Raw genomic sequence first — 12,278 nt, forward strand, 5'->3', positions numbered from 1 at the left:
TCCCAGTGAGAAGCCGTGACAAGTCTTAATGTGCCATTTCAATTCAAAGGAGGGGAGGGAGGAAATGTTCTTGTTTGTTTCGCTCATCAATATGATGAGGTCTCGTGTCCCAAACCACATTCAGGCAGTTCCCGAGTCTGCTTTTGAACAGGATGTGCGGGTCCAGACTGTGGCCGGCCCAGCGGGGTGTGTGGTTCCCAGTCCCGCACCTGGACACTGCCGGCGGGGTGGGGGCGGGTGGGCGGGCGGACAGACGGACAAAGCAGCAGCCTGGTGTGCAGCCGGGCTCCCGGCCGCTATGTGCTCCCGGTCGTCTGCCCGTCCCCTTCGTCACCAGCACCTGCAGGGAAGCAGCAGCCCCGCGTCAGGATGGAGCCCGCACTTCCCAGGTCTGGCCACCCCCGCTGGGAGATCAGCACTGGATCAAGGACAGCGGGCAGCTCTTTCTATCCCCCCCAGGGTAGGGACCACCCAACTCACCAGCTGCGGTGGCCCCTGAAGGAGCCAGGACGTCGTCATCGTCGCTGTCGTCCTCCTCGTTGGATGGGGCTGCCCCAGGCTCAGGTGCGGGCATCTTGGCTTCCTGCTCCTGCTCCACGCGGCTGCGCAGGGCCAGGATGCGGTGGTGCAGGGCTGCATACAACTGACCCGTGTCCTTGGAGCTGGCCTGGGAAGGGAGGAGGGTATGAGACCCCCAGACCCCAGTCCTACCCTCTCCTGCCTTCTGCAGAACACAAGTGCCAAGTCCCAAGGTTCAGAGGTGACACTGCCACAAGGCCTTGTGGGGAGGCCATTGGCCCTGGGCCTGCCGGCCTCTCCCTGAAAGGATGCCACCACTCCCAGGTGGCTGGGAATATCCCAGAGGTCAGGGTTGGTGGACTCGACTGTGACACCATGACACAGGACAGAGGTGACCGCCCCACAGGGCTGTTGGCCCTGAACACATCACAACCCCTCAGCCAAACCCCAGCGGCTTCTCTGGGTTGAGAAGAAGACAAGGACCATGATCTCTATTACTGAAGGCTGGGACTGGCGGGTCCCATAGTGCTTCTTGTGTCCCAGGCAGCAAATGAAGCCCCTCCCCCTACCCCTCCCCACCATCCTGCCTGATCTGTGTGCCCAGGAACCCCCACATGGCTGGCAGGATGAGGGGTCCCAGATGCACCCGCGTGGCTGGCTCACCGAGATCAGGAAGACCTTCACGCCCTGGTCCTCGGTGTCCATGGCTGTGATGCGGATGCTCTTCTCGCTGGCCTTGTCGATCTGCATCTGGGCCCACAGCTTGGTGTTGAGGATCAGTCGCAGGCTCCCCTGGGTCCGCATCACTACAACCAACAAGGCCACTCAGCCCTGGCCCCCACCCCGGCCCTCTTACAAACAGCCAGCTCCAAGAGCCAACACAGTCCAGATGGAAAGCAACATCACCGCGCAAAAGCCCATGATCCTCCCAGGACCCACCCACAGAGCAAGACTTCTCCCTGAGGCCAGCCCTGGCACACCTGCTCCCGGGAGGGGCTCCTCCTCCCCAAGCCTGGACCACTGAAGGCCACAACTGCAGGTGGCCGCACAGGCTGGTGCTGCAGATCAGTGGCCAGAGGCCACATGCAGCTTGTGGGAGGTTGTGTTTGGTTCACACAGGTGGGCACCAGGATGGCAGTTCCCTTGGAGAAGCGGGGATTAGAGAGGAGCACGGGATGGGCTGCGGGAGGCAGGGGCTGACACTCAAGGTGCATGCGCTTCCTGTGTGTGCGAGACATTGGCCTCCGTGGGAGTCCACGCCCTCCTGACTGGCCTCCCCTGAGTGGGCTAGCCCTGCCCTCTGGTTTCCTTAGGAGAAGGCAGAGTAGGACCGAAGCTTAGCGTTTCCAATGGAGAGGGGAAGAGAGGATTGAGGGCAGCAGATTAGGGAGGAAAATGGGAGGGCCTTGACTCTCTAGATGATGCAACACCCCTGCGCCTGGCCTGGGCCCACCCCATGGACTCAGCCAAGCCCCTACCTTCCTGCCAGCCTCCTCTCCCCACTGGAGCAGGCCCGGAGAGGGTCAGAAACTTGTCCCCCTGCCCTGGCCCAGCGAACAGATCTCCCTGAGCCCAGGTGCCCACCTCAGAGGCTGAGTAGGAGAAAGACAGGGGTGATTTTGCTCTCTCTGAGGCTGGGGAGGGCACTGCTGCCACAGGGCTACAGGCTGATGACCCAGGCAGAGGGGAAGACCTGGGGGCTCAGGGGTCTATGCCCTCTCCTTCCGCTGACATTTGAATATTTCCACGAGACAAAAGGAAAAACACAAGAAGACATCCATAAGGCCAGGCGCAGTGGCTCAAGCCTGTAATTCAAGGACTTTGGGAGGCCGAGGTGGGTGGATCACCTAGGTCAGGAGTTCGAGACAAGCCTGACCAATGTGGAGAAACCCTGTCTCCACTCAAAGTATAAAAAAATTAGCCAGGCTTGGTGGCGGGTACCTATAATCCCAGCTGCTTAGGAGGCTGAGGCAGGTGAATCGCTTGAACCTGGGAGGCGGAGGTTGTGGTGGGCCGAAACGAAGCCATTGCACTCCAGCCTGGGCAACAAGGGCAAAACTCCGTCTCAAAAAAAAAAAGAAGACGTCCATGGGGAACAAAAGAGCAGTCCCAGCCTGCAGGGACACCCCTGTCTGTTCTGACCAGGGCAGTGTTTCTGATCGAAGTGCATGAACACTACCCTTCAAGGGGGCCGCTTGAGTTACTGCTGGGCCTGAAACCCATATTTATGAAAAGGCCAGAAGACACTTTGATTCGGGAAGATAAAACAAAAAGATGGTCCCGGCGCAGTGGCCCACGCCTGTAATTCCAGCGCTTTGGGAAGCTGAGGTGGGAGGACCATTTGAGGCCAGGAAGATAAAACAAAAAGATGGTCCCGGCGCAGTGGCCCACGCCTGTAATTCCAGCGCTTTGGGAAGCTGAGGTGGGAGGACCATTTGAGGCCAGGAGCTCAAGACCAGCCTGGGCAACACAGGGAGATCCCATCTCTATAAAGACAAAAATAAAAAAATTAGCCAGACGTGGTGGTGCGTCTGTAGTCCCAGCTACTCAGGAGGCTGAGGTGGGAGGATCACTTGAACCCAGGAATTTGAGGCGACGATCATGCCACTGTACTCCAGCCTGGGTGATGGAGTGAAATCACCTCTAGAAGGAAAAAAAAGACATGCCCACATTTCAAATGTGCACACACACAGGCTGATTTCCTTAAGTGGGTGTATGTATGCAGGTACTCCAAGCTAAATGTCCACCAATAGGGAAAAGTCCATTGATTGTCAATGGAATATTAACATAAAAGTTTTTCAAAAACAATATATTTTATTTTTTTTGAGATGGAGTCTTGGTCTGTCGCCCAGGCTGGAGTGCAGTGGCTCAATCTCGGCTCATTGCAATCTCCGTCTCCCAGGTTCAAGCAATTCTCCTGCCTCAGCCTCCCGAGTAGCTGGGATTACAGACATGTATTACCATGCCTGGCTAATTTTTGTATTTTTAGTAGAGATAGGGTTTTGCCACGTTGGCCAGGCTGGTCTTGAACTCCTGACCTCAAGTGATCCGCCCACCTCGGCCTCCCAAAGTGCTGGGGTTACAGGCGTGAGCCACTGGGCCTGGCCAAAATTTCTCTTTATCAAGAGATTAGACTTGATGTTTGATTTCATTTTCCTTTCTATCATAAACCTGCCACTTTGTCAGAAAATCAGCTTAAAAACTTCCATAGACTTTTGTCCATTTTGACATTAAGAGGGTCACGGACGAGCTGACAACTGGAGCCAGTGTGTGAGGGTGGTGTTGAGGGCTGTGTGCAGGGAGGGGGTTTGGGGGGCGGCTCTCATGGGAGACCGACTCTGTGCGTTTACTCTCACAAGGGTAGGGTCAGGATATCCCCTGACTTCATTCCCTTTGGAATTGCACAGTCCCCAGCCCTCCCCATGGGGACCTGGCCACAGCCCCCGCCCTCTGCAGCTCACCTAGTCGGGACTGTAGTGTGCCGTCGTCGGTGGACGCCATGTCATTGAGTCTGAGCAGCCCCCGGCCTCTCTCCACCCAGGACTGTGAGGTCTTGTCGAAGACAAACAGCTTGCACTGCATCTGGAACACAGTGGCCGCCGGTCAGCAGGGACCCCAGCTGGTGTCCTGCTGCAGCCACACCCTGAGAGTCGCCCTTTAGCCTGTGGGGACTGCCAGGGTCAGCCAACGATGGCCTGGGGGCCAGCTTGGTCAGTTTTTTGTCCTGCCCTCAAGCTAGAACAGGCTTTACGTTGTAAAAGGGGTATCTGAAATTAAAAGAATCACTAAGGAAATGAAAAGCAAAACAACTGTGAGAAACCCCTCTACGCACTCTAGGATGGCTATACCCACGTGGGGAAGCTGGAACCCTCACACACTGCCGGTGGGAAGGCCGCATGGTGCCACTGCTGTGGAAAAGTCTGGCAGCTCCTCAAACTGCTCAACAAGGAATTACCACACGCCCAAGCAATTCCATTCCTCGGTATGTACCCAAGAGAAATGGAACATTTGTTTGTGTTCACACACAGATCGCACATGAACGTGCACAGCACCATCATTCACAGTAGCCAAGTCTCAAGGAGGAATGGAATGACACACATGGTCCACCCCTACAGCGCATCTCACTCGGTCTTAATAAAGAATGAGGCTCCGACCCCTGCCGCAACGTGGATGAACCTCTGGCTCAGCGAGAGAAGCCAGACACGAAGGGCCATATAGTGCGTTGACACCATGTATATGAAATGTCAAGGACAGGCAAAAAACAGAGACAGGAAGTGGATTCGTGGCTGCCAGGGGCTGGGGAGGGAGGAGTTACTGCGAACGGACGATGCTCTTTCTGGGGGAATGGGACAGTGTTCTTTTTGGGGGCAAAAATGTTGTACGTTAGATTGTGGTGAAAGTTGTCTGACTCTGTGAATATACTAGAAACCACGGAATTGTATGCTTTAAATGGATGGATTATATAGCATGTGTACTATATTTCAATACAGCAGTTTTATATATATAAACAAAGAAAAATACGAGACAGACACCCCTACATGGCTTTCCACATACCCCCTAAGTCTCTTTCAACATGAACAGATGACAAAATGGTAACTGGGAAAAAAGAATAGTGCTCTTAAGAACCCCACAATATGCCATCCGATTTACAGACACAGACACATGCTTATATGCCACAGGAGAGGAAGCAGATGGATGCTGCCCAACCTGGGTGGTGTGGCCTCAGGAGGAGGGGACGGGGGACGCCAACAGGGGACAGTGGGATGGAAGCTCTGGCTGCACCTGATTTTTTTCCCTACGAAGACACCACAGGATGCCAGGTGACAAGTAATTACAGTTGCCAGCTCTGGGTGACAAGAGAAGATGTTTGTTATGACAGTCTTTGTCATTTCCTGAACCACCAAAAATGTCTCATGCCAGGTGCGGTAGCTCATGCCTGTAATCCCAGCACTTTGGGAGGCCAAGGCGGGTAGATCACATGAGGTCAAGAGCTCAAGACCAGCCTGGCCAACATGGTGAAACCCTGTCTCTACTAAAATACCAAAATTAGCCTGGCGTGGTGGTGCATGCCTGTAATCCCAGCTACTCAGGAGACTGAGGCACAAGAATCCCTTGAACCCAGGAAGCAGAGGTTGCAGTGAGCGAGATTGTGCCACTGTACTCCAGCCTGGGTGACAGAGTAAGACACTGTCTCAACAACAAACAAAACAACAACAACAACAAAAAAAGAAACAAAGAATGTCTCAAACAGATCCTCCTTCTCTAAACCAAAGACATGCGAGAAGCCCCTGAGCCTAAGCTCTCTCTACAAACGCCACCAACAAAGTCCCAGAGTGTGGGGCCAGTGGCCCCTCTGTCATCTCAGGGGCAGGCCTGTGTGCTCAGAGGATGTGGACCCAGCCCTTGCGGTTGGACCCCCAGGTGCATGGAAGACCCAGGGCCACCAAGGAGGGGCCGGCCCCTCACCTGTAACACGTTGCTTTCCGCCTCCTCCCCGGTGATGACTTCCACTTTTTCCAACAAACACTTCCGCGCTGTTGCCTTGGTGTAGGCGGCTGCCGACTCAGCCAGGGACTCTGAAAAGTTATTGGCCAAAAAGACTGACTATTTGGTGAGAGGAGAGCCATCTCCCCTCATCCCACAGGAGATGAGAGGGTTGGTTCTGGTCTCAAGGATGCCTGCTGCCCCTGGCTGGCCTGCCCCGGCAACCCAAGTGGACCCTAGACACAGCCAGGGCACGTGGCCACAGAAGCTGCAGGGAGACCATCTGGGGGCCAAGTGTGGCCCCAGACTCTCGTGCTCCTGCTGAGCAGAGGACAGGGGGACAGTGAGGGACTCCTCCACGCCCGCTGCCTGCGCCTCCCCACCCTCCCCACGGCCACAAGGCGACACAGGCCCTTGAATTCTTTAACACAAACCCCTGTCTCTGCTCACTGCAAGGCAGGGCCCTGGAGCTGGTTCACATGTGGTCGTTACTGCTGTGGGAGTTGGGCCCCTTATCCCTCCCGGCTGGGGGTGTGAATGGACCCAGCATCCCCTCATCATCCCCCAAGATGACCTACCATGAGCCCCATGCAGCGGTGGGACGCTAACATACCTTTCTCAGGGGTGGCCTCCTGGGATGAGGACTCAGACCCTGACTCGGCAGCTGCATTTTCCCTGTTGGCATCTGAACTGACCTCGTTTAATTTTGGGGGGCTCTGGAGGGACACAAAAGCATACAAAGAAGAGGGCACTTGTGTGGTCCTTCAGCGGCAGCTCTCAGCACCTCTGCCTGGCCCCCAACACCACGCTGCCCCCAGCACTCCTGCCCGCTCCCGGTGACACCCTGAACTGCCTGGGAGCTCCCCACGTGGTCCCTTAGGCATCACTAGGGGGTGAGTGCCACCAGCCGACAGTCCCCTCGAGCCACAATGGTCACTCCGTCTGGGTGAGGCAAGACTTTGAAGGTTTCACTGAAACAGAAAAAGCACAGCGTGGCCTGGAAGGAAGAGAAGCTGCAGAGTCCTTAATGCAGCATAACTCGAGACAGAGCTAGAGTGACCAGGCGGCTCAGGACAGGCCCTCACGCAGTCGCAGTGGAGCTGGGTGGAATCAGGAAGAAAAAGGAACACGTGTAAAGAGGTAGGAAAGCCATTCTAGAACCCTCTCCCAGGCTGGCTGGGCTCCTGGGAACAGAGATGGGCCTTTCATGCACCCAAGGCCTTGGCTGCGGTTATGCTCACAGGAGCAGGGAGGCCAGCAGCCCTGTCTGCCGGCACGGCTGGCCCGGTCCCACAGGACTTTTGTCAGTTGGCCTGGTGGGGAGGAACCGTGGACCCCGACTGCCAGCAGGACCCTGCAGGCTCCAGGGAAGCCCATCTTGGGATGAAGTTGGCCCTGGTCAGCACAGAGGAGCTGGGAAAAGCGAATGCCAGTTCCTAGGCAGCCAGTGGCCCTGGCCAGTTTTCACGCTGAGTCTGAGCAAGGTCTTCCCTCTCTCACTTGCTACTGAAGGCATCCCCATCTCACACAGGATGACGCAGCAGCCCCGCTCTCCACGTCCCCCTGACCTGCGGCTGGCGCCGAGAGCCTCTGGTCCCTAAGAACATTCCCAACACAGCCACTCACCAAAACTCGCTCGCTCATGTTCTGGCCAAATACAAATTTGTTGCTGGAGGAGTCAGCACTATTGGTTGAGTTCTCTAAACTGAAGAGAAGACGTGCAATGAGTGTGGGGGTGTCACGTGGGAACGTGGCCAGGCAAATGTGTGGGCACCCATGGAGCACACACTGGCGCAGAGGGCACAGTGGAGGGGACCTTCCCCACCGTGCACGGGGTGGCGTGTCAGAGGCAGGAAGCCACACACCTCCCTGTGCCATTGGAAACATCAACCCTTAGCTCGCCCTGATGGAGGGGCCCCACAGCATGAGGGAAGCCACCTTCCACCTGCTCTACCTGCCCATCTCCCAGGCGGGACATGCTTTCTTCTGAGACACCTGGAGGGGCAGCTGGGCCGTGGGTAGCATCACCCCCAGCCATGTCAATCAAGGGCATGATAAGGTCTTTGCCCCAGGTGCCCAAACCCAGGATAAGGGGGTGCCTGAGTCGCCTCTGGCCTGCTCTGTTCTGCTCTGGGCATGAGGTCCACAAGACAGAAGGCACACTCCAAGGGCTGGGCTGTAGCCTCCATGGGCCCCTGGACAACCGCAGAGAACTCTGGTCCTGTCTCAGGCGTCCAGTGAATCTCAGGACAAGGCCCACCACCCTGGCCCACCCAAGGTTGTGCCCAGAGTGGGGAATGAGAGAGAGGGGCCCGAGAGCAACCTGGATTCTGGGCCTGAGTCAGGCATGGGGACCACAGACCCCTCTGTGGCAGAAGCCCTCACAGCCACCCGCATCGCCATGCCGGGCTGGCCGCTGGGACCGAGACACACACCTGGAACTGATATACTGGAGGAAATAGTTCGTTGCAGTTGGCGTGTCTGCGCTGGGGTGTCCGGCATTCTCCATGTCGGCTTCGTCCACGCTCTCATCGATCAGCTGGGAATGAGACAGAGTGCTCAGTAATCGGGGGTGGGATGGTGCCTGGAGTTCCACAGCTCAGTGTCTGCAGACCCCCTGAGCTGCATGGAGCTGCTCAGAGCCATGAACCCTCTCCTGTACCCCCCTGTGTGTGTGCGCGTGCATGCGCTGGGGGGCAGGGCTATAATCAACTCCACCACCTTTTCCTTTAACAGTTAAGATGGAAGGAGAGCTCATGAAGCTTCAAGGAGCTTTTTCCACCTTGTTATAAAACCATGCCTAAGCTGGCCTCTCGGTCAACGCTTCATACCAAGAACACAATGTTACAAAGCTGGTGTTTTGGGGGGTTTACTATGAACATGATGGAAGCAGCATTTCTTGAGGGCCTCTTTCCTACCAGCTGCTATGCTGAGTCTGTCAAATGCACGATCTGCTTTAATCCTCACGAGGCCTGGGAGGGGGATGTTAGGAACCCTGTTTGACCAACAAGGAAGCAGAGGCTCAGAGGGTTAAGAAACCATGGCTCTGGCTGGGCGCGGTGGCTCATGCCTGTAATACCGGCACTTTGGGAGGCTGAGGCGGCGGGGAATTACTTGAGGTCAGGAATTCGAGACCAGCCTGACCAATATGGAGAAACCCCACCTCTACTAAAAATACAAAAAATTAGCTGGATGTGGCAGTGGGCGCCTGTAATCCCAGATATTTGGGAGGCTGAGGCAGGAGAATCGCCTGAACCCACGAGGTGGAGGTTGCGGTGAGCAGAGATCATGCCACTGCACTCCAGCCTGGGTGACACAGCAAGACTTCGTGTCCAAAGGAAAAAAAAGAATCCATGGCTCACGTTTGCCCTGGAAGGAGAGGCTAGGATTTGACTGAGACTGCGAAGTGCACGTAAGCCTCTGACTTCTGCAAGAAGCCGACCCCACCAAATTCAAAGCAGCTGTCTCCCCAGACTCAAGGCAGAGATTCCATAGGGCCTGAACTCCACAGGCCAAGCCCTTCCCCACCTCTTGCCCTCCCTTCCTCCTTGGAGGGAGCAGCCCCTGAGGGACTCATTATTTTGCCTAAAGCCATGGTGACAGCAACATCAACTTTCCACGCTTCTCGACTTGGGCTTCTCTTGGACGGTAACAGAAAGGAAAGCGGAAAACACAAGCTGGTGCTTTCTGCATGCTAGAGAGGTTTTTGTTTATTTCTGGGCCCTCCCCATGTTGACACTGGGCCCAGAACATTCCCTGTGGTGTGGCTATCCTGAGCACTGCAAGGGGTGGAGTGGCATCCCTGGCCTCCAGAAGTACCTCCCAGTTGTGACAACCACGAATGTCTCTAGACAGAGCCACCGATACCGCCTCTCGGGCTTTGAAAGAAGCTTCTTGTCAGTGGAGCTGCACCTGGTCTTCCTATTGTCCCAGTGCATGGTCCAGGGCCACCGTTTCCAACCACTGCCAGCCCTTCCCCACCCCACAATCTCCAAACTAGGACCACATGCCTGGAGGGCAGCCACGAGGTGGCAGACGCTTTGCTCCCTTTCAGGAGAGAAGACAGTGTTGTCACCCCACCCTGCCCCACTTAAAAAAAAATAAGGTGACAGTTCTTAATGGCGGTGATTCTACTCCACTGGGAATACTGGCCACGTCTGGGGACATTTGCGGTTGTCAGATGTCAGGAGCATTGGGGGGGTGGAGGCCAGTGATGCTGCTCAGCACCCTGCAGTGCCCAGGGCGACTCCTCAGAAACTAAGAATGGTCCAGCCATAATGCTGCTAGTGCTGAAACAGAGAAACCCTGAAATACGGGAACAGAAACCTCTGGGCAGAGCTGAGAACACTGGACTGTGCTGTCTTTCTTCTCTGCTATGAAAGCCTGAGGCCTCAGGTTCAGTCACCTTCCCTGTCCCCTGCTACCATGAGTACCAGGGACCCTGACTTGAGAAGTCACTGCAGGTGAGGCCTCCGAAGCCTGGGCCGCTGGTGGGGAAGTGCCAGGGACCAGCACACGCACACCAGCAGCGGACGGTGCCATGAGCCATGGGGCTGCCTCGCTAATACCTTCTTTGTCCCACGCTCCCCTCTCCTGTTAAAAGGAAAATCTACCGACTTGCCTGCTGTTGAACCTGGGGAAGGCATAAAAAGTCAATGTGCTGGTTCAGCAGCTCACATACCTTCACTCTGTCCCTCAAGTTCTGCCCAAACACAAAGGCTTGCTGTGCGGTGACATCCTTTTTCTCACAGGCCTCCTCTTCAGAGGCGTTGCTCGACTCATTTTTCTGGGGCTCTTTCTCCTATGAAAAACCAAAACAAAACAGAGTAATCAAAACCAGTGACACATTTGGCCCAGACAGATGCCCAGCAATCCCACACCAGATCATGTACTCCACAATCTCCTCTGCACGTGCCTGCAGTCCCAGCTACTCGGAAGGCTGAGACAGGAGGACTGCTTGAGCCTGGGAGTTGTGGTGAGCTGAGATCACACAACTGCACTCCAGCCTGGGTGACAGAGCAAGAACCTGTCTCCAAACAACAAAAAAGAAACACCTGTGCCCTGCAGAAGCCTTAGTGCTGGCAGAGGACAGGAAATGTCCTCTGGGTGCTTATCATTAGCATCATTAGCATAATGGATGCTCATCATTAGCCAAGGAACGAAATAATTTACGATAGAAAATATGGGGAAAAAAAAGTACAGCACAGCTGTTACCACTGAGAGGGAGGTAGGCCTCTGACATGCCTACAATACACAGATCAGAGAAGAGAGCAGCTTGTGGGACACGGAAGTGCGATTCCATTTCTGTTAAAGCCAACCCAGTCCCGTGTGTGTGTGTGTGTGTGTGTGTTGAGTAGTGCCCAGGAAAATAAGCCAGGAAAGAGAATTCAAACTACTGACAGAGGTTACCCAGGAACCTCTTAGCTGGAGGGTGGCTCCCGCTTGTTACTTTCTAGGATTTCCATTTTGTGTAAACATTTTCAACATGTAGGCATGACTTTTGTAACTAAATATCCTAAGACCAAATGCATTTATCTTGAGATAATGGAATATGGAGTTGCTAGTAATTTGTATATGTCTTTCTTATACCACATGATAAAAAGGGTGTTGCAGAATTTTTTTTTTTTTTTTTTTTTTTTTGAGACAGAGTCTTGCTCTGTGGCCCAGGCTGGAGTGCAGTGGCGCAATCTCGGCTCACTGCAAGCTCCACCTCCCGGGTTCACGCCATTCTCCTGCCTCAGCCTCTCCGAGTAGCTGGGACTACAGGCGCCCGCCACCACACCCGGCTAATTTTTTGTATTTTTAGAAGAGACGGGGTTTCACCGTGGTCTCAATATCCTGACCTCGTGATCTGCCCGCCTCAGCCTCCCAAAGTGCTGGGATTACAAGCGTGAGCCACCGCGCCCGGCCAGGTGTTGTAGAATTTGAAAAGAAACTTTAAAAGGCTTTTGGCAGATCTTTGGAGTCTCTGGCGATGTGTACAGTGGACATGAATGTGAGGCAGGGAGCGTTTTCCTGGGAGATGTCGTGAAGGGACCTGACAACCGTGAACTCGGAGGTGAGAAAGGCTGCAGGCAGCTTCTGACTGGCTCAGCGTGTCCAGCGGGCAGGGAAGCCTGGAGTTACAATGCCAGGCCCAGAATCAGCGGATCACAGCGCTGAGGGCACTTTCTGGTCCAACTGTGAAGAAAGTGAAGAGTTTAAACGTTTCTCTACTGTGCTCCCTAGAAATTCTACTATTGCTGACTTCACGCTGCATCCTTATGCCTGTGCAA

At 55.0% G+C, this 12,278-nt stretch overlaps 1 protein-coding gene across 6 annotated transcripts in view; it reads right to left on the minus strand.

The window, feature by feature from the left end:
* Positions 1-12,278, minus strand: part of RANBP3 (RAN binding protein 3) — a 61,640-nt gene continuing 49,362 nt past the window's right edge. For all 6 annotated transcript variants that reach the window (XM_032169398.2, XM_032169397.2, XM_032169401.2 and 3 more), the window contains 9 exons: positions 10,685-10,804; positions 8,439-8,542; positions 7,630-7,708; positions 6,617-6,719; positions 5,986-6,095; positions 3,981-4,101; positions 1,183-1,325; positions 481-667; positions 1-340 (listed from right to left, as the gene is read on the minus strand). In XM_032169398.2, coding sequence (XP_032025289.1) covers positions 297-340; positions 481-667; positions 1,183-1,325; positions 3,981-4,101; positions 5,986-6,095; positions 6,617-6,719; positions 7,630-7,708; positions 8,439-8,542; positions 10,685-10,804 — 1,011 coding nt within the window. In that variant the 3' untranslated portion in view covers positions 1-296. The remainder of the gene's footprint in view (positions 341-480; positions 668-1,182; positions 1,326-3,980; positions 4,102-5,985; positions 6,096-6,616; positions 6,720-7,629; positions 7,709-8,438; positions 8,543-10,684; positions 10,805-12,278) is intronic.

This window comes from Hylobates moloch, unplaced genomic scaffold (genome assembly GCF_009828535.3).
Source record: "Hylobates moloch isolate HMO894 unplaced genomic scaffold, HMol_V3 SCAFFOLD_12, whole genome shotgun sequence".
NCBI classification, from domain to species: Eukaryota; Metazoa; Chordata; class Mammalia; order Primates; family Hylobatidae; genus Hylobates; species Hylobates moloch.